This window comes from Triticum urartu, chromosome 5A, assembly GCF_056163025.1.
Source record: "Triticum urartu cultivar PI428250 chromosome 5A, HENAU_Tu73, whole genome shotgun sequence".
Lineage (NCBI taxonomy): Eukaryota > Viridiplantae > Streptophyta > Magnoliopsida > Poales > Poaceae > Triticum > Triticum urartu.
The window spans coordinates 656,034,707-656,055,307 of NC_141877.1; the positions used below are offsets into that span (position 1 = coordinate 656,034,707).

Consider the following 20,601-nt stretch of genomic DNA (forward strand, 5'->3'; position numbering starts at 1 on the left):
ACCAGGGTTCAAGTCTCGGACTTGACATTGGTGATCGCATTTCCCTGTATTTATTCCAGGTCTCCCGGTGATATGCGTTTAGTGGTAGGAGACGTTTTTATCGACTACCAAGGCGCCTCAATCTCAAGATGATGTGCTGAGTCAGTCTCTCCAAGGTGCTCACAGGGGTAGGATATGCGCGTGTGTGTGTTTATAAGGGCGAGTGTATAAGCGTATGCGTTCATACTGTGTTTAAAAGAAATGCTGGTCATTCTACATTTGTCTTCCCCTCCGCCCCTCCCCATGCCCCCCTTCATGTCATGCATCAACTCAATCAAATTAAATCTAGTCTAATCAAAACCTCAGCTAAAAAAACATGTCTTTCTCTATCCATACCCAAATCAAATCAAATCTTACCAAACCTCACATAAATCAAAACTTTTATTGTCTTTCCCTACCCATACTCCAATCAAATTTTATCAAAATCTACAAGATGGTGGGCGTAAGATTTATGTCAGCCTCGATTGGCATTGACCCAATAGAATATGCAATGTCCCGTCGCAACGCATGTGCAATTAGTTTGTAATGTATTAATATGAGTCATCTAAAATAATAAATGATGTCATCTAAGATAGTACTGTACTAACTTATGATACTATGCACTATGAAAATAATATGATGCTAGGAGGACGGAAACTTGGTGCTCTCGGGTTCTAGCGCACCCTATATGCGCCAAAAAATTTAATAATTCAAAAAAGGTTCAAAAAATTATAAATCTTTTTTGGAATCAAACATGATTACGTATTCTACTCGTATAAAAAGTTTGGATAAGAAATGATTCATTTTGACTTCAGCACAAAAAAGAGAAGTTTATGATGACAATATAGCCTGCGCCGGTACCCAGGTTCTTCTTTGTATTTTCCCATGCTAGGATTACTAACTTATGATACTACCCACTTGGCGCATCGCAGGCGAGGTCATTGGGGGCGGATCAGATCCTAGGTCCAGATCATAGGACCACAACGTACAATTACGCCTTAAACATCGTCATAGATCGTGTGATGTGCACCCCTAATTAAGCAAATGTTCTTTTCGGGTGGATTCTTAAAATGAAACTGTACGAACCGTAACCCTAATCCCAGGTACATTGAATGGCTGTCGAATTTGTAGTCCGCCCTGCAGGGAATTGATTCACCACCCACCGCAGCGCCCAAATACTCCTACAATAGTGCGTGCACCAGGCCAGGGTGGTTCACCGCAAAAACAATAAGCGCCCGCCTGACCGCCTTTATTTTCCCGTCCAGGAAAGGGTCAGCCAATGGACGCCGGGCCGGGGATAAATCCTCTTTTTCCCCCAACGGAAATTTTTGCCGTTTGTTGCCCAGCCCCGGATCTCCATAAAACGGCAGCTCCTCCACCGACCCGAGCGCCCCGCCCCACCCCACTAGGCCACTATCAGCACACAAAATTTCCTTTCCTTTTTCCTCTTGTTGCCTTGCCCCGGTGCCTCCCCACCGGCCACTGGTGAGTGGTGACGGCGTCGCGGCAACGCCGTCAGCCAGCCAGGGACCGAAAAGGAAAGCGAAAGTGGAGGAGGAGGGGAAGGAGGGCGAGGGTGGGTGGGTGGGCGAGGAGGGAGCAGCAGCCAGCTACGGCCGAACCCTACACAGCAGCGACCTCACCGCGCTTGCCATTTTTGGTCAGTCTCCCTTGCCGTCCTGGCCAGATCCCCTTCCTCCTCGCGTGGGTGGGCTGGGGTTTTCCACTTTTCGCCCTCTCCTCGCCGCCCCAATTGGGATAATAGTACCCACCTTTTAATTTAATCATCTCCCCCTCTCCTCCTCTTGTGTTCGTTCCGCAGGCCGGCTGATCGGAGGAGGGAGAATTTTCTGGTTTGGTTCGGTTTTCGATCGGATTTGTGGTGGGAGGAGAGGAGAGAAGAGAAGAGGAGCGAAAATGGTGCGGGGGAAGACGCAGATGAAGCGGATAGAGAACCCGACGAGCCGGCAGGTGACCTTCTCCAAGCGCCGCGGCGGCCTGCTGAAGAAGGCCTTCGAGCTCTCCGTCCTCTGCGACGCCGAGGTCGCCCTCGTCGTCTTCTCCCCCCGCGGCAGGCTCTACGAATTCGCCAGCTCCAGGTAACCCGCTCCCGCTCCCCCTCCCGATTACGCGACTAGTTAATTCGCCTTGTCTTTGTTTACTATAATTGCTGCTTGTTTCCTGGTTGGGGCCGGAATGCGCGTGGGAATCCCACTAGTTTACTCTCTCGCTGCGAGAAATCCGACGGATCTTCGCGTGCCCCCCTGCGCCAACTCCTGTAGCGGCGCAGGCGCACGCAGCTCGCCGGCCACTGCCCAATGGGGGGCGGAAGCCCCTCTGCTCCAGTAGTCTCCTCCGCCCGTGATGCGCCGTTCCCATCCATCCACTTGGCCCATGGCTCCAAGTTTCCCCACTCCTCGTGCATATCGCTGCGAGAATCTTGCCTCGGTTGCAGCGAGCGCGATTTTAAACTGATAAATTCCTGTTCCGTACGTCCTGCTATCGCTGCGAATTGGGCTAAACTTTAAAGTGCCTTCAGGATGGAAGGACGATTAGTACATGTAGCCCACTCAATGCCCTATTGCCTATTGGCCTAATTTTTTATCAATATGGACGTACTAACCAATAGAAGAATTTGGGATGAAAGGGAGTAGTACTACTATGGGCCAGGCTAAAATTACCGGACGCTATACATGCTTTGTCTAGACATCGGTTTTGGGGCCAACCTTAAGACTGTTTCTGTTGCTGCTAGAGCTAATTTTCTGTTCAGAAACGAAACCGGTGCATGCGATATGGTGTACTTGAACCGTATGGCGAGTACTTTTTTCTACTCATGGTCAGTTACTCAGTTTGCTGTGGAACTGGCGCACCAGCATTTATTTTTCCGTTGTTCACTCTAGTTTAAACAGTTTACACCATGGAGCAGAAGTTAAACAGAACATTTGCCCCCAAAATAAAACTAAAAATGAAACTCGACATCAACCAGTTACCCAGTGGCGCACGGCCGCCCAGCCTGCCACCCACGTTTTAGCCCTAGGCTCTGCAGTGCGTGTGTCTGGTGGTTTCCTTTTAATAAATTGACTGGTTTTGTTTTAAAAATTAAACAAAACAAAAATCAGCCTTTAATTTACTAAGAATTGGAGTTGTGAGCAGATTCAGTTTTTTTCCTCCCCCAAACGTGTCATTTTGTATTAAAGTAGAAGAACACCGCAAAAAATGGCACAACAGCTTAAAGGGACTGAAAATGTTGTTTGGATTTTGGTGCAACAAATACAAATTAATTAAAGTTTTGGGGCAGTGAACTTGTCGTGAATATGTGCTTTTTTTGCGAGAAAAATGTGCTTCTTTGACATATAAGGTGTTAGTGTCGTATGCAGGAAACAATAGCTTCCTGTCATAAGCCGAGTCAAGACTAAACTTGCCAGGCTTCCACAATATGGTTTCTAATTAAATTATGCAGCTTTCTTAGATAAATTAACTCACAATTTTTTTATTAGCAGATATTTTATGGTTTTGTCCGTAGGTAACAGCCATACCAAAATCAAGGCAAACAATCACTATGATTGTAGGGCGTCCACTATTATTCAGATAAGGCAGATCATGGTCGTAGGGTGACAACTGAAAACTAAATTAGTCATGGGGTAGATTTTGCAGTCCCCAGCCGTAGGTCACAAAAGAACCAATTATGGGCTAATCTAGATAGTAGATTTATTCTTTTCATTTGAAGCACAATATGATCTCCCTATTTGGGCATGTTCTGAATTTTGTAAGTGTAGAAATATACAAATTTTCTGCCGGTGCTGATTGCATGCAATAACAAAAAAAAAACTTTTGCTTTTGCGCATTGGAAATAGAGAGGTTGTTCCTTAAACTGGATCATGTTAGGAAATATGCTACTCGTATTTCCAAGTGTCCATGGGACAATATACATACATGTACATGTGTGGTAAATAAGCAGGAAAGCACTTATGCAATGGTGATATTACACGACAAATAGACACAATGAACACCCTGCCCCCTCAAACTCAGGGTGGATCCACACCAGTAGTTTCGAGAGATAAAAACTGTGTTGTTCTAGTCTGGGCCTTCGTAAAGACATTCGCCCAATGTAACATGGAAGGCACATACTGAAGAGCAATTACCAAATCCTACACACCACACTGCACGAAGAAAAGCATCAACACCAATATGCTCGATGAGCTCATGCTTCACAGGGTCGTGTGTAATACTGAAATCACATGTATTGTCTGACAACAGGGGGGCAGGTGTAGTAACAGAAAAAACATAATATAACCATTGAGAAAAACACGATAAGTAGGCCTGAAGTTGTAACAAACTTGAGCGGGGAAGAAAAGATGGTGATAATTGCTGCCACAAAGATATAGTAGAATGCGAATAATGGGAGTAAAGAACCGACTCAAAATATGGATATGATAGGAGATATCCGGATGAGTGACAGCTAGATAGACAAGTCTCCCAACAAAATGACGATAACATGTTGGATTAGACAAGGGTCACCATTAGAAGCAGAGGTGAACATTGAGCTCCATGGGATTCTCAACAATACACTCATCTGTAAGAGAATCAAGAGTGAGAAGATCCTGAATATACTTTTCATGGGACAGGTAGAGCAAAACTCAATCCCAAGAAAGTAGTGAAGAGGGATCGAACATAATAAAGTGCTCCCTAAGACTAGCCACAATGGGTAGTAACATAGAGTAGTAACATGCCGATGTTACTACTCTATGTTACTACCTCTATAGTGGGGAGTAACATATGTGTGGTAACATGCAACACTTCATTTATTAGTCTATAGACTCATCTTGCCTTGATATGTGTGATGTTACTCATACTAGTAGTAACTAGCTATGTTACCACCTGTCTCTCTTTCTTCATTTATTGCTTGCCACATCATCTATTTTATCTAGATATATGTGATGTTAATACCTATGTTATTTCCACTATGGGTAGTCTAAGACGTGTCTTCACAAAGGTAATGTACTCACGGTCATCACTAGTGATGATCATGTCATCAATATATAGAAGAGTCCGACCATGAGCAGAAAAGTGGACAAACATTATAGGATCATGAGCAGTCGTCAACAGAGTAGTTGTAGTCACCATCGAGGCGAAATTCAAACCAAGCACAAGGGGCTTGCTTAAGGCCACATTGAGAGCGAGGAAGATTGGATACCATGCCATCAGGAACATAATACCCATGCGGTGATTGTATGTAAACATCCTCACACAACTCACCATTAAGAAATTTGTTCTTAACATCACGCTAAGCTACAAACAAATGGCAAACAGAGGCCACAACAAGAAGTGTCTGGACAGTTGTCATATGGGCCACATGAGCAAAAGTCTCATCTTAATCACGACTATGCTCGTGCTAAAAGCCACAAGCCACAAGACGGACTTTGTAGCGCTCAAGAGAATTATCAGAGTTAGTCTTAACCTTGTAAACCCACTTACAAGTGATAGGGCACACATGGGGAGAAAGAGAAACAAGATTCCACGTGTTAGTGTGCTCAAGACAACAATCTCCTCTGCCATCGCAAGCTGCCATTCAGGATGAACATCATCATGATAAGAAGTTGGCTCAAGAACAACTACAGCAGAAAAACCATAGGAGCCAATGGTAGGGCGAGACCAATCACAAAGACCATAAGTCGGCTGAGAAGATGTAGATGGCACACCAGTAGACTGATCCACTACACGTAGATGACAACTATAATAGTGAGGAAAAGAGGGAAAAAATTGTGGAGGGGCCACCAGAGTAGACTCGGGTGATGGAGACGGAGAATCCACCGGAGATGAAGGTGCAGAATCATGCGACAAGGAAGAAGAGGAAACCCTAGGAGATGGCGGTGTCGGATCTGCAATAGTGAAATGAGTAGGAGTAGGATGGTGGGGCAAAGTGAGGAAAGAGATATCCTCCACCGAAAAGGTCGAGGAACATGGGTTTGGGTAAAAGAGAAGAAAATCATCAAAATTCACATCTTGAAAAATACGCATCCTATGATTGACCGGGTCCCAACAACGGTAGCCCTTATGGTCATAATTGTGTCCTAAGAAGACACATTCGACAGACTGAGCAGTCAATTCGGTCTGTTCATGGGGGCAAGAAGGCATAGCAAACATAACCAAGCAAACGAAGCATCGAATAATCAGAAAAACAATAAAAAGGCACTTGAAAGGAATGCCACCCTGTAGAGCAACTGAGGGCTGAATGTTGATGAGATTGGTGGAAGCGGGAATGGCCTGAACCCAAAAGGAAGTGGAAGAGATATCCTCCACCGAGAAGGTCGAGGAACATGGGTTTGGGTAAAAGAGAAGAAAATCATTGAAATTCACATCTTGAGAAATACGCATCCTATGATTGACCAGGTCCCAACAACGGTAGCCCTTATGGTCATAATTGTGTCCTAAGAAGACACATTCGACAGACTGAGTAGTCAATTCGGTGTGTTCATGGGGGCAACAAGGCATAGCAAACATAACCAAACAAACGAAGCACCGAATAATCAAAAAAACAATAAAAAAGGCACTTGAAAGGAATGCCACTCTGCAGAGCAACTGAGGGCTGAATGTTGATGAGATTGGTGGAAGCGGGAACGCCTCAACCCAAAAGGAAGTGGAAGAGAGGCGCTATCATCACACACAATCCTTCTCAAGAATAGGTGATGCTTGCGCTCATCCACACCATTCTGAGTGCGAGTACCAAGACAAGAGAACTAGGCAAGTGTACCATGCTTAGCGAGGACACCACACAACTCCAAGAGATATACTGTCCAATAAAGTCAACACTAAACACGCAAATAAGCATAGATAGTGTGGTCCATGGCAACAAAACACTTATATATAGAGAGAGAACCTCACTGCGAGAATACCTAAAATAAAACCAAGTGTAGCGAGAGAAATTATCTATAAAAATAATATAGTATTGATGGCCCTCTTTCGAAGTGAATGGAGCTAGACCACATACATCTAAATTAACCAATTCAAAAGGGCACCGAGGCATTGACTCACTAGTATGACAAGGTAACTGAATCCGTTTGCCAAGCCTACAACCCTGACACTCTAAAGAGACATCTCCTGAGATAGACCCAGAAGACTTCTACGAACTAAAGATGACAAAAGAGGACCATACAGATGTCCAAGTCAATGGTACCACTGCTGGAAAGAGTCGATGGCTGGTGTGACAGATGTAGTAACTGGCGATAGTGGTGGCAATAGAAGGAACGTGAAGCCAGTCTAACTCCCTAAGACCCTGAGGGCATAGCAACGAGATCCATTCCCAACCAGGGTGTGCATGTGATGATCCTGAACATAACAAGAATCAATGTCAAGAATGAAGTGATAACCAGAGTCAGTAAGTTGACCAGCGGAAAACAGGTTCATGGTAAGTCGAGGAAAATGAGCTACATCGGGCACAGAAAAAGAAGAACTAGTAAGAGTGCCTCGACTAGAGACATAAAGAGCAGTACCATCAGCTGTGAGAACATGAACATGAAAATTGAGAGATCTTAGAGAGGACAAGGTGGAAGAATTAGAAGACATGTGAAAGGATGCTCTAGAGTCTAGAACCCACACGGATGTACCTGACTGTGTAGGCGGTGGTCGCTTAATGCTAGAAGCATCAGTCATAGAACCCGCAACACCCGTTGAAGAACCTAAAGCGGCAAGCAGACACTTAAGCCTCACAATAAATTGCTCAGTCAAAGTGGTGGCTAAGGATGTCGAAGTAAAAGCACGATTCCCAGAAGAAGATGTGCGCCCCTTGTTACACATATGCTGCTTAGAAGTAATGACACGGGATGACCATCCTTGCAGTAGCCATAGTGAGGATCAAAGCAACCCTCACCACCAGGAGGAGTGCAGAGGCACGACGGAGCACTGGAGCGAGAAAGATTCAGTGCAACAAATGGCGTAGCAGGGGATTGAGCAGCAAGCAGAGATAGAACCTCAAGTAAACCAACACCATGAATCCTAGTCCCTCGACATGTATCTAAGAAAGCGCCTCCATAAGACAAACACGACCACAAGCTAAAAGATGTGCACACTGCAGCTCAAACTCCTTGCAGAGTCGAGACAATAACTCGTAGACACGCTGAAACTAGTCTGACCGCACAACCTGCCAACACTGGCAAGAAAACAAGGAGTAGTGCAAAGAGAACTGAGGTGGTGCCAGGTAGCAAAACTATGTGCGTAAAAGTCATCAACAATGAAGTCACCCTGCTGAAGAGCATGCTCATGTCAGACCACAGACAGGTATACAACATCACTAGAGGGCTGGTAGCGCTATTAAAGATGGGTCCATATCTTGAAAAACAGTATTGAGATCCATAAACTCAAGATAAATTGAGGTAGAACACTAGAACTAATTAAGAACAAAAGCAACACAAGCATCATCTTCAAACCACTTGAGTGTAGGCTGCCATCTCACGGTATATCGGAAGGGCAATAACAACATCAACAATAGCCTTGGCACCATCTCTGTCAACCTGGGAAGCATCTCGGCAAATGCCCAAGGCGTCAGTGGAGTAGAAGCCACAAGAGGTAGGGTGAGGCGAACAGAGAATTTCGTTCGAAAGTGCGCTCTAGAGACAAAGGACACACATATGCATGCATATAAAGGCAGCAAACTCGATCTAGTTAGTATACCATACAAAATAACTGGGCAGCAAGTGGTGGCGACATAGCCTTGCAACAATGGCATTGTACCTGCTTTCTTTCTTGTTACTAAGGTTCAAACAACCAAATTACGAACCTATTGTTTTTTTAGTATGTTTCCTTCATGTTTGGTAGTTTGGTGGACTTTATCTCCCATGGACTTGTCACAACAAGTGACACCAAATTGAGATAATTTCTATTGAACTTATGATCACCAAATGCAATACTAGATATCTACCACATGGAAATTATGAGGCTCGTCATATCAATCCAAGGAGTCCAAGATCACCTTCATCAGAATGCATTTGCAATTGGCCATGAAATACTAAACCCCACACTATGAAGCCAACCTATGGTACGACCAAGGTCATATCCACGATCGTGTTACACACATTGAAGTCATGGAATTTGCCATAACTTTTCCATTTTAGCACCTATTTGGGCATGGTTTGTTTTCTTCGATTATTGACAAGTTAATGAAGAAATTGGGAGAGTTCTATTCACCTTCCAACCTTTCGATCAAAAGAGGGGAGGAGGATCAACTATGAAGTGGATTGACTTGTTCTTTAGACCGTCTCCAAGTGATAACTAATCCTAATCCAAGGAGCAACTCATTATCCCCCTCTGAATCACATCCAAAGGAATTTCGGGGTTGTGTCTCACCATCCATCTCCAACATCCATTTACGTCCTTGAAGGAGGAACAAGGAGAAAAAACTAAGAGAGGAGGTTGTCATAAACATCGGGCATGACCATATGGTCAGCGCCACCACCTTCATCGCATGCCACCGACATCATCATGGCCTCTATGATGGGTTGTAAGCTTGAGACCCTTGTAATGCAATTAATATCTAAGTAATTGTTGGTTCTAGGTTGAGGTTGATATATGTTATGAAATTTTGGGATTGGAGGTGTCCAATCCATCGATTTGCTTGGAAACATCTAACCCCCTTGCTGCACATAGAGTAGATAGAACTAGGTGTGAATTGATAGGCCTCAATGTGTGAGACACTAGATATCTTGAGTGAAGCACATTTCATGTGAGTAATGGCTATCTATAAACATAATGCCTTGTTCCGCTCCTTGTGACCTTAATCCTACTATGGCCGCACAAGTCGATAATGACCCTTCGGGTCAATTGTGTTAAGTTTGTCAAATAGATATTAGGAGATTTTGTGGCATATGGCTTTCTGCATGAGTATGGTCGTGATTACGATGGGACATTTCCTCCAAATTGACCACATGGCCACTATTTGCACCCTTCTCGCTATGGCTTTTGTCTGCCACTGGTTTGCATCTAACCTTATGTCAACAATGCCTTTCCTAGTTCTAAGTTGCGTCAAGAAATCTACATGCAGCCACCACCATGGTATTCTATTACTAATGGCATGGTCCACCATTGTTGTCGCTAACTATATGGACAGCCCCTCATGCCTGGTTCGAGCGCTTCTGCCCCTGTAGGCTCGCTACTGGTTTTTTGGTGAGTGGCTTCTGATGAGTGTTCTTTTTGTTGAGCTTCATGGACTATGCAATGCAACCAAAAGTTTGAACTGGTGGACAGGGCTAGGCAATTCACATACACACTTAAACACCCCCTTTCACTTGTGACGCGGAAAGTCAAGACGTGGATAGGCTCAGAAGTATATGGCTCAAGAGACCAATACGTGGACACAAAGGAGGGAAGAACAATTTTTGGATACATTCTAAAAGTCGGGACTTGAACTCAAAGGCCTTGGGCTCTGATACCATGTTAAGCTTCATGCACTAGCCAACGGAACCAAAAGTCTAAACTGACAAAAAGGCTAGGCAATCCACATATACACTTCAACACTTTCTACCAGTGTCCCCTTCTCCTTCGGCCTCCTCTATGATGATATTTCTTTCTTGGCTTTTCTTGACACACCTGTAGCTACTGTATTGCCTTGATCCATCCACCCCATTGTGTATGCACGTACTTCGGTTGACCCACCGACATCCCCATTTTGTTTGTCACTTAAGGCTTCCCTAGCTCATATGTCTCTTGACTCTTCCCTGGTGGTCCCCCTCCTATTCTTCACTAGGACCGTTGTTTGCTTGTTGCCTCAATTTTCTCCTGACACGCCTTCCTCTCCTCTCTGACATATCGCCTTCTCAGATAAGCCATCTTCTGCTGATGAGCTATCTTCCTTGACTGCTTCATCATCCTCTGCCGGTGATGCACCGCCGCCTCCTACCCATGGTTTCCATGCCCTCACGCCCGCTTTTGGTCGTTGATGTTAGAGTTATAATATAAGTCATGTACCCCTTTGTATTTATCCCGTTGTATAAGGGGTTTCCTGCATATGTTCCACACCTGTACATGTATATATATCGGCCTATGGCCTCATGGGAATACAAGTTGCATATTTCCTAACATGGTATTAGAGCCCTAGGGTTTTTTTCGCACCCCGCAACTCGTGCTCGATCCCGTCGTGCACGGCCGTTTTCGTTTCCTTCTCTCCGGACGGCCGCTGCTGCTTCCTCTCCCATTCTGCTCCGGTGGAATCTTACCCATCCATCCACGCCAGGTCCTGATCCGCCGCCCCGGCCTGAAGCATCCACGCCCGCCGGCCTCCTCAGCACGCGCTGGGGCTGCTTCTTCTTTTGGACGCCACAGCCGCCACGTGGTCTGCAAGGTCGGGCAGACTAATCCGGCCGCTCGCTGTTGGCCCGTGATGGCCCGCCTGAACCTGACGTGTGCATGTACAAGTCTCATCCCAATGTGTGCTTGTTCACATGCGGCTACTGCACCATCTTCCTCCCGTGAAGGTCCGTGACGTGGTGCACTAGCCTCCCCCACTTGATTCTGCTCCGCCGCCGCCTACTGATTCCGATCTGATTTGCTCGGCCGCTGTGTTGGTTGTTTGACTGGTTGCCTTCCGATAAAAAAAAGAAAAAAAAAGAAAAAAAAAGGAAGCATCATGTCGTCGGGTACAATTTCCTCTCCACACTGTCCGCTGATTTTGGAAAGCGTACCCTACACTGATCCTGTCTCGCATATGCGCTTTTCCTCGGTGCTTGGTGCTCGTCAGCCTGTGACGTCGTCCGCTACGGCATCTTCCGCCTGTTGTGTTGGTCACTCCTCCGCGACTCTTCTCCCGACCTCTGCACATGGTGACCGTCGCTCTACGTCGACTCCTCTCGCGACTTTCACTGGTAGTGCTGGTGCATATGGTTCCGTCGACTCCGCCTCGCACAGGCGTCTTCCATTGACGCTTGGCGCTTGTCTACATACGGCCTCGTCTCCTCCACCGGCCTGTGTGGATACTACTGGTCATGCTACACCGCCACATCTAGCGGCTTCCACAGGTGGTGGTGGCCGCTTCTCTCCCGGTGCTCCCGGTGCTACTGCGTCGACTACTTCAGCTGTGTACTTCACCGAGGAGGAGATTGCGCGACTTCGCGCCCTGCTGGTTGCCTCAGACTCTCTATTGTCGGGCGCATCTACGTCGACCTCTTCAGTTGCGCCCCTGACCGAGCAGGAGATTGTGCGAGTTCGATGCCTGCTAGCTCCATCCTCTGGTTCTCCATCGACAGGTTCTGCTGGTTCTGCTGCTGACTCTTCTGGCATTGTGAGACCACCTTCTACACAAGCAGGTACATCTCCGTGGATTCTTGATACTGGAGCATCTTTTCATATGACTCATGATTCATCCACTCTGTCCTCTACTCGACCTCTCGATTCTCCTGTTCATGTTCATGGTACCTCTCTCCCGGTTATTGGCCGAGGCATTCTTAGCACTTCTTCTTTTCATGTTCCTGATGTTGCTCATGTTCCCCGACTTACCATGCAGCTCATTTCTGGTGGACAAATTGTTGACTCTGGTTGTCGTGTCATTCTCGACTTTGACTCTTGTTCCGTTCTGGACCGCCATACTGGTACTCTCCTTGGTGCCGGTCCTCGACGTCGTGACTCTCAGGGTCTCTGGGAGCTTGACTGGCTTCATCTTCCGTCCGCTGCTGCTGCCGCCAGTCTCTCCTCCTCTGTTGCCTTGTCTACCAGCTCTTTTCAGCAGTGGCATCATCGCCTTGGTCACCTATGTGGCTCTCGTCTCTCATCCTTAGTTCGACGTGGTCTTCTTGGATCCGTCTCTGGCGGTGTGTCTTTAGACTGTCAGGGCTGTCGGCTTGGTAAACAGGTCCAGTTACCTTACCCTCACAGCGACACTGTGTCTCAGCGTCCTTTTGACCTTGTTCACTCTGATGTCTGGGGTCCAGCTCCCTTTGCCTCAAAGGGAGGTCATCGCTACTATATTATCTTCATAGATGATTTCTCTCGGCACACATGGATATATTTTATGTCTTCTCGTAGTGAGGTCTTATCTATCTATAAGCATTTTGCTGCCATGGTCCACACTCAGTTCTCTACGCCTATTCGTGTGTTCCGTGCTGACTCTGCTGGAGAGTATATCTCCAAGATGTTGCGTGGAGTTCTTACCGAGCAAGGTACTCTTGCTCAGTTCTCTTGTCCTGGTGCTCATGCTCAGAATGGCGTGGCTGAGCGCAAGACCTTCTTGAGACGGCTCGTGCGTTGATGATCGCCGCCTCTCTTCCACCTCATTTTTGGGCCGAGGCTGTTTCCACTTCCACCTATCTCATCAACCTTCAGCCTTCCACTGCTTTGCAGGGTGGCGTTCCTTTCGAGCGTCTCTTTGATCGTTCTCCTGATTACTCGGTGCTTCGTTTGTTTGGTTCTGTTTGCTATGTTCTTCTAGCCCCTCGTGAACGCACCAAACTGTCCGCTCAGTCTGTTGAGTGTGTCTTCTTAGGCTATAGTGATGAGCATAAGGGCTATCGTTGTTGGGATCCTATCGGTCGTCGGATGCGTATTTCTCGGGATGTAACTTTTGATGAGTCTCGTCCTTTCTACCCGCGTCCATCTTCCTCAACCTTTTCAGTGGAGGATATCTCTTTCCTCACTTTTCCTGACACACCTCCCTCTGTGCCCAGTATTCCTATTCCTCGTCCTGCTGTTGCAGATCCGACGCCATCCTCTCCTACAGATTCTTCTCCACCTTCATCACCGCCACATTTCTCATCTCCACCTTCATCACCGATACCTTCCCCTTCTCCACCTTCGTCCTCGCTACATTCCCCGTCTCCACCTCCAGTGATTCCACCTCTTCCCTCCTTTCCTTTTCATTATACTCGTCGTCCACGTGTTCTAGATAAATCCACTGACGTGCCATCTACTTCTGGTGCGTCGTCCTCCTCATCCCAGCCGCCTTATGGTCTTCGGGCTTGGCCTCGCCCTCCCCCTGACCGCTATTCTCCTAGTCGATATGCTCTTTCGGCTATACTCGAGCCTACGTCTTATCGCGATGCTCTTGTTCATCCTGAATGGCAGTTTGCGATGGCAGAGGAGCTTGCTGCTCTTGAGCGTACCGGCACGTGGGATCTTGTTTCTCTTCCTCCCGGTGTTCGTCCCATCACTTGTAAGTGGGTCTACAAGGTTAAGACTCGCTCTGATGGTTCTCTTGAGCGTTACAAAGCTCGTCTTGTGGCTTGTGGTTTTCAGCAGGAGCATGGTCGTGATTACGATGAGACATTTGCTCCTGTGGCCCATATGACCACTATCCGCACACTTCTCGCTGTGGCCTCTATTCGTCATTGGTCTGTTTCTCAGCTTGATGTTAAGAATGCCTTTCTTAATGGTGAGCTGCGTGAGGAGGTATACATGCAGCCCCCACCTGGGTATTCTGTTCCTGATGGCATGGTCTGTCGTCTTCGTCACTCTCTCTATGGCCTTAAGCAAGCCCCTCGCGCCTGGTTTGAGCGTTTTGCCTCTGTGGTGACTGCCGCTGGTTTTTCAGCGAGTGATCATGATCCAGCGTTGTTTGTCCACATTTCCACTCGTGGTCGGACTCTTCTTCTTCTCTATGTTGATGACATGATCATCACTGGCGACGACCCTGAGTATATTGCCTTTGTAAAGGCTCGTCTTAGTGAGCAGTTTCTTATGTCTGATCTTGGACCTCTTCGCTACTTTCTTGGGATTGAAGTCTTCTACCTCTGATGGCTTTTTTATATCCCAGGAAAAGTATATCCAGGATCTTCTTGCTCGTGCTGCTCTTACTGACGAGCGCATTGTTGAGACTCCTATGGAGCTCAATCTTCACCTCCGTGCTACTGATGGTGATCCTCTCCCTGACCCGACGCGTTATCGTCATCTTGTTGGCAGTCTTGTCTTTCTAGCTGTCACTCGTCCGGACATCTCTTATCCGGTTCATATTATGAGTCAGTTCGTCTCTGCTCCCACATCGGTTCACTATAGTCATCTCCTTCGTGTTCTTCGATATCTTCAGGGCACGATCTCTCACCGTCTATTCTTTCCTCGCTCCAGTTCTTTACAGCTTCAGGCCTATTCGGATGCTACGTGGGCTAGTGATCCCTCAGATCGCCGTTCACTTTCTGCTTACTGTGTTTTTCTTGGTGGTTCTCTCATTGCCTGGAAGACGAAGAAACAGATTGCAGTTTCCCGTTCGAGTGCCGAGGCTGAGTTGCGAGCAATGGCTGTTTTGACGGCAGAGGTGACTTGGTTACGGTGGTTACTTCAGGATTTTGGTGTTTCTGTCACTACACCGACTCTGCTCTTATCTGACAGTACAGGTGCTATTAGCATTGCGCGCGATCCTGTGAAGCATGAGCTCACCAAGCATATTGGTGTTGATGCTTTCTATGTGCGCGCTGGTGTGCAGGATCAGGTTATTGCTCTTCAGTATGTGCCTTCTGAGTTACAGTTGGCGGATTTCTTGACGAAGGCCCAGACTAGAGCACAACATGGCTTTTATCTCTCCAAACTCAGTGTTGTTCATCCACCATGAGTTTGAGGGGGGGTGTTAGAGTTATAATATAAGTCATGTACCCCTTTGTATTTATCCCGTTGTATAAGGGGTTTCCTGCATATGTTCCACACCTGTACATGTATATATATCGGCCTATGGCCTCATGGGAATACAAGTTGCATATTTCCTAACAGTTGATTGCTACAGTTTTTCTGTCATCGCTCATCTCAAGCCAAGTTTTCTTATGGTGATGTTGTTCCTCCCGAATGGCCTCATATGTTGGTAGAGGAGATTCCTGCTTGAAAACACTGGCATGTGGGGATCTTGTTTCCCTTCCTCATGTTCTGCCCAACACTAGTGAGTGGGTCTACAAGATTAAGATTCACTCTAGCGGTTCTCTTGAGCTATACAAGGCTCATTTTATGGTTCATGACTTTCAGTAGGTGCAGTAGGTGCATGGTCATGACTAAAATGAGACATTTGCTCACGCGATTCACATGAACACTATTTTTGTACCCTTCTCGTTGTGGCTTACGTTTGCCACTAGTCTGCCCCTCAACATGATGCCAATAATGTCTTTCTTAACGTTGAGTTGCATGAGTAGGTCTACATGCATCCACCACCTACGATATTTCCTAATGCCGTGATGCGTTGTCTTCGTCGCCCTAAATATGGCCTTAAGCAAGTTCCTCGTGCCCGAGTTGACCTCTTCTCCTTAGCGATCACTGCTACTAGTTTTTCAAAGAGCAATCATGAACTTCCGCTCTTTTTCCGCCTTTCCTCCCATGGTTGGGCTCTTCTCGATGTCGATGAAATGATCATCATTGGCGATGACTTTGAGTAATAGAACTTGATACTCCTACTGGTTTCACCACACCATGATGTTGCACACTTGAGCAATGTGACTATGGAGACAAGTCATGAACGGTTAGATGAGATAAAATAAGTTAAGGGGCTAAGTGAGAAAGCGGTGACAGTTTAGAGTGTTTAAGTGCAATTTCTTCTACTACAACTACGCATTGGAAACAAACCTAAAGATTCAAGCTTAAAATTGTGGCAAAACCAATGCTCATACTATGTCAATTTTTTTCTTTTTTGCAAGACTAAATTTTAATTTTGACTTTGACCTACAGTTTTATTGTGAGCACTATGATCAAATCACAGCTATGTTGTATATTTTTTTAGTTTCTTGCTACTATGGTAAAATTTTCCTTTTTTTGTAGGATTAAAGTTTAATTTTGATTTTCCAAACCATATAGGTTTTATTGTAAGAATTATGACCAAACCACAACTATGTAAAATATTTTCGTATTTCCTGCAAGGACATAATTGTGTGGCAGATTTGTTATTTTGAAAGAACATGAGGCCTTAAAATGTGGTGAATTTTCTGCAATTCAAACTGAATTCTGTAGAACATTATTGTTTTCAGAAATTTACACTGGAATATTTTACCAGGGACGACCAAAACCATAGTGTTGAGGCTGGGCTAAGGGTGCATCACACTACTCGATAGAAGTATTGGTCCTACAGGAACGACTCTACTATGTATAGTGGGATAAGTAAATTATTCTGGATTTTTTTTTGCGGGTGGTAAATTATTCTGGAATTGACAACTGACTAGCCCTAAAGTATACCTTTGCAATCAAGGCCGTCGTGTTGTACAATTGCACTACCTTTTCTCATTTGTCCAACGACTGGACTGGCTTACCGGCAGTTGGACAGGTACACAATGTTTGCTGAAGAATGCAAATCAAACAGACTAACATTATTTTGAATACTCACTCAAAGAGAAGGTCCACAAATAAGTTTAGTGAATCATAAGCCCATGAGGTTTGAATTAAGATATAACACAGTCGTTGTGTTTTTGTCAAGACATACACTTAATTCTACACAAGTTCTAGGCTACTAGGTATTATATAGGGGTACCAACTTATTGCATATATCCAAAAGATAATCGTAGGTAGATAAATAGTTGATGTTCAACTCTGTTTTTCATAAGTACTGTATTGTATTTCTATCAAGATCATCACAGCAAGATAGATAAGGTGAAAACCCCTCATGAGGTGTAGAACGGTTTCGCGCGCCCTTTACTTTATCTATATTTATGACACCAATGAAGGGAAACACACATCATTTTTTATGTCAGTATTACATATTTAATGCCTTGTGCTTGTCTAAATTAACTGTTGTTACTATATCATATATATTTGAGAGAAGTGCATATTACACCCCTCAACTCTAGCCCTAGTCTAATATACAACCCCCAACTCCAAAACCGTCTAATCTGCAACCTCCAACTCTTAAAACCGGCCAAAATTTAACCCTCCCCTCCCCTTGACCGGTTTTGACCCATTGACTGATAAACAGTAAGTTCGGAAAAAAAATGAAAATTCAGAAAAATAAAATTTTAGAAAGCATTTTTTGCCTCTGGATGAACAGTATTTCAAAAAAAATTGGGAACAATTTTTTTTAAAAATAAATTCGACTTTTCACCGGTGAACAGTATTAAAAATTCAGTTTTTTTACATGTACCCGGAGGTAATAAATTGAAACAAAATTCGCCGGGATTTGTTTTTTGAATTACTGTAAACAGCGTGAACAGTATTCAAAAAAGTAAAAAAAATATCAGGAAAAATCATTTTTTCACTGCGTGAACAGTGACCGAGGGAAAATTTTCGTTCCAAAAGTTCGAACTTTTTTTGAATTACTGTTCACACGGTGGAAAAGTCGAAATTATTTTTAAAATTTTGTTCCCAACTATTTTTTGAATTTACAAGTTTTTTATTTTTATTTTTCTGAATTTTCCATTTTTTCAAATTTACTGTTCATCAGTCAACGGGTCAGACCCGGTCAAAACCGGTCAAGGGGAGAGGAGGGTTGAATTTTGGCCGGTTTTAAGAGTTGGAGGTTGCAGATTAGACGGTTTTGGAGTTGGAGGTTGTATATTAGACTAGGGCTAGAGTTGAGGGTGTAATATGCACTTCTCTCTATATATTTTACATTTTACATTTTACATTTTAAATTCCAATTCAGCATGAAGAACACAATTGAACGTTATAAGACAGTCACAAAGGATAATATCAGCAGACAGACGGTACAGCAAGATATAGAGGTACATAGTTCTGCTTGATGTGCTTACTTCACATTTGGTTACATAATTTCAATTTGGAGATACTTATGTAGCTAAATGGTGAGATATGGTGTATTAACTGAGAGATTAAACTAGTCAGCAACGCAGCACTGAGAAGCCTACGTTTGCAATGCTTGATTTGGTTTGCAACCATTTCCCAGCTGATGATGGTGCTACTGAAATGTGAAAACCATCATGGATTAAAGCAGCACAGTTCAATTAGTATAGCTGACATTTAAAAGCAGATGATACGATAGTACGTTCTAGCAGTTATTTCATGTTTGATAATACATAGTACTAACTTAGTTCAGGTATTATCCTTTTGACCTCAACTGCAGAAAATAAAAGCTGATGCTGAGGGCTTGTCAAAGAAGCTTGATGCTCTTGAAGCCTGCAAAAGGTAACCACTTGGGCTTTCCAAGAGACTGCTATCCATGTAACTAGCCAAAACTGAGTTGTCACCATCTGGTATCACTGAGATGCAGCAAACTTTTGGGTCAAAATTTGGAAGAATGCTCTATTGAAGAACTGCAAAGCTTGGAGCTCAAAATTGAAAAAAGCCTTCTAGGCATCAGGGCAGTGAAGGTTAGCACAGTATGAAAGAGTAGTAAAAATATACTATCTGTGCGCATAAGATTACACAACCATGTAATGGTGCTTAATTGTCTTTCATGGCAGACTCGGCGGTTTGAAGAGCAGCTCTCTACGTTGAGGCAGAAGGTAACGTCGCTACCCCAGCAAACCTGAAACAAGAGAGAGCATGTGTTGTGTTCCTTACATGGCGTTGTTGATTTGTCACATGGACATGGAGCAGGAGACAAAGTTGCGGCAGGACAATGAAGAACTATATAGCCAGGTAAAGATGGATGGGCACTGAAATTACTGCCTGGTGGAATGAAACGGCCAAACTTACCATTACCCTGAACGCGTTCCTCATGACTCATGTGATATCCTATGTGCATCCCAGCAGAGATCACCCGTCCTATAAATGATGCGTCTCTGATCTGCTACCCTGGTTAACCTGTGCAGTGCCAGAAGGAACAGCACCTTGCGTTGGCGGCGCCCCCTGCTCCGGCGACCTTGGCGGCGCCCCCTGCTCCAGCGACCTTGGCGGAGCAGAGCCAGGACGTGGTGGATGTGGAGACGGATCTATTTCTTGGATTGCCCGGCACCGGCCGCTCCTGAGATTCAGGCAGGCTGACAACGCTTGAGAAAAATGCCCAGAATAAGCTGGCAATGGAGTTGCAAGCAGCAGCAGCAGCAGGCAATGGATGCGGACGGCGTATAGATATAATATAAACCCCGTGCAGCGGAAACCTCGAGAGTACATACATGAATTAGTTCTTGTTGTTGATGTTTCCCCGGGCTCTGGCTGTGCTGTGCCGATGTCTTGATGAGGAACGGAGCGTCCGCCATCGATCCTCCGGAGAAGAAGGGTGGCGGAGGTGGGCGAAAGGATATTTATGGTGGCACGCAGGCGAAGGAGCAGGAGCCGGCTGCCTCTTGGGCGCGCGACGGAGGTGTTGCGTGGGGCGAAGCAACGTTTGGATTTTGCGTCTGGTTGCCAGCTCCCTCTGCACTTTCATGGTCGGCGACGAAACGTGTCGGGCGCGCAGAGGAACGCAGCCCCTCGTTTCCTGTCCCGTCTCACTCTGCGAGTGGGAAATGTGAAGGGCTTCAGATCGATACGGCTTTCTATTGCCGACGTTTCGACCTCTCCCCGGAGTGTGCACGCGTACGTGTTTCAGGAGAATCGATTTACTTTTTCTAAGCAAAACGACGAAACCTTTTTTCATCAGTAAAAAAAAAGACGAAACTGAGGAGGATAGGAAAGCTGAGCCAAAATTTGGAAATGGGCCTAACTGTCAGAATAGTGGTCGGTAGCCAAGCCTGACGAACCGGTCAGCGACCTCTTGTGAACCAATGCGGCAGAGATTCACATTCTACAAAACCCTATTCTTTCTCTCAAAAATGA

At 45.4% G+C, this 20,601-nt stretch overlaps 1 protein-coding gene across 3 annotated transcripts; it reads left to right on the forward strand.

Moving 5' to 3' along the window:
* The first annotated feature begins 1,425 nt into the window (after positions 1-1,425).
* On the forward strand, positions 1,426-19,986 carry LOC125529144 (MADS-box transcription factor 50). Of its 3 annotated transcripts, none has more exons than XM_087522259.1 (8): positions 1,426-1,678; positions 1,841-2,117; positions 18,530-18,608; positions 18,965-19,026; positions 19,112-19,211; positions 19,305-19,346; positions 19,441-19,482; positions 19,656-19,986. In XM_087522259.1, exons 2-8 carry the CDS (start codon positions 1,936-1,938, stop codon positions 19,809-19,811), a joined length of 663 nt encoding a protein of 220 aa, XP_087378385.1. In that variant the 5' UTR covers positions 1,426-1,678; positions 1,841-1,935; the 3' UTR covers positions 19,812-19,986. The 3 variants fall into 3 exon arrangements, with proteins under 3 accessions (XP_087378385.1, XP_087378386.1, XP_087378384.1); XM_087522260.1 differs by having other exon boundaries at positions 1,662-1,722; XM_087522258.1 differs by lacking the exon at positions 1,426-1,678 and having other exon boundaries at positions 1,729-2,117.
* Positions 19,987-20,601: the final 615 nt, after the last annotated feature.

Coding starts and splice junctions, on each gene's coding strand:
- LOC125529144 (XM_087522259.1), top strand. CDS start 1,936: ATGGTGCGGGGGAAGACGCAGATGAAGCGGATAGAGAACCCGACGAGC. Junction 19,212..19,304: donor TAGGCATCAGGGCAGTGAAG/GTTAGCACAGTA, acceptor CTTTCATGGCAG/ACTCGGCGGTTTGAAGAGCA. Junction 19,483..19,655: donor ATGAAGAACTATATAGCCAG/GTAAAGATGGAT, acceptor TAACCTGTGCAG/TGCCAGAAGGAACAGCACCT.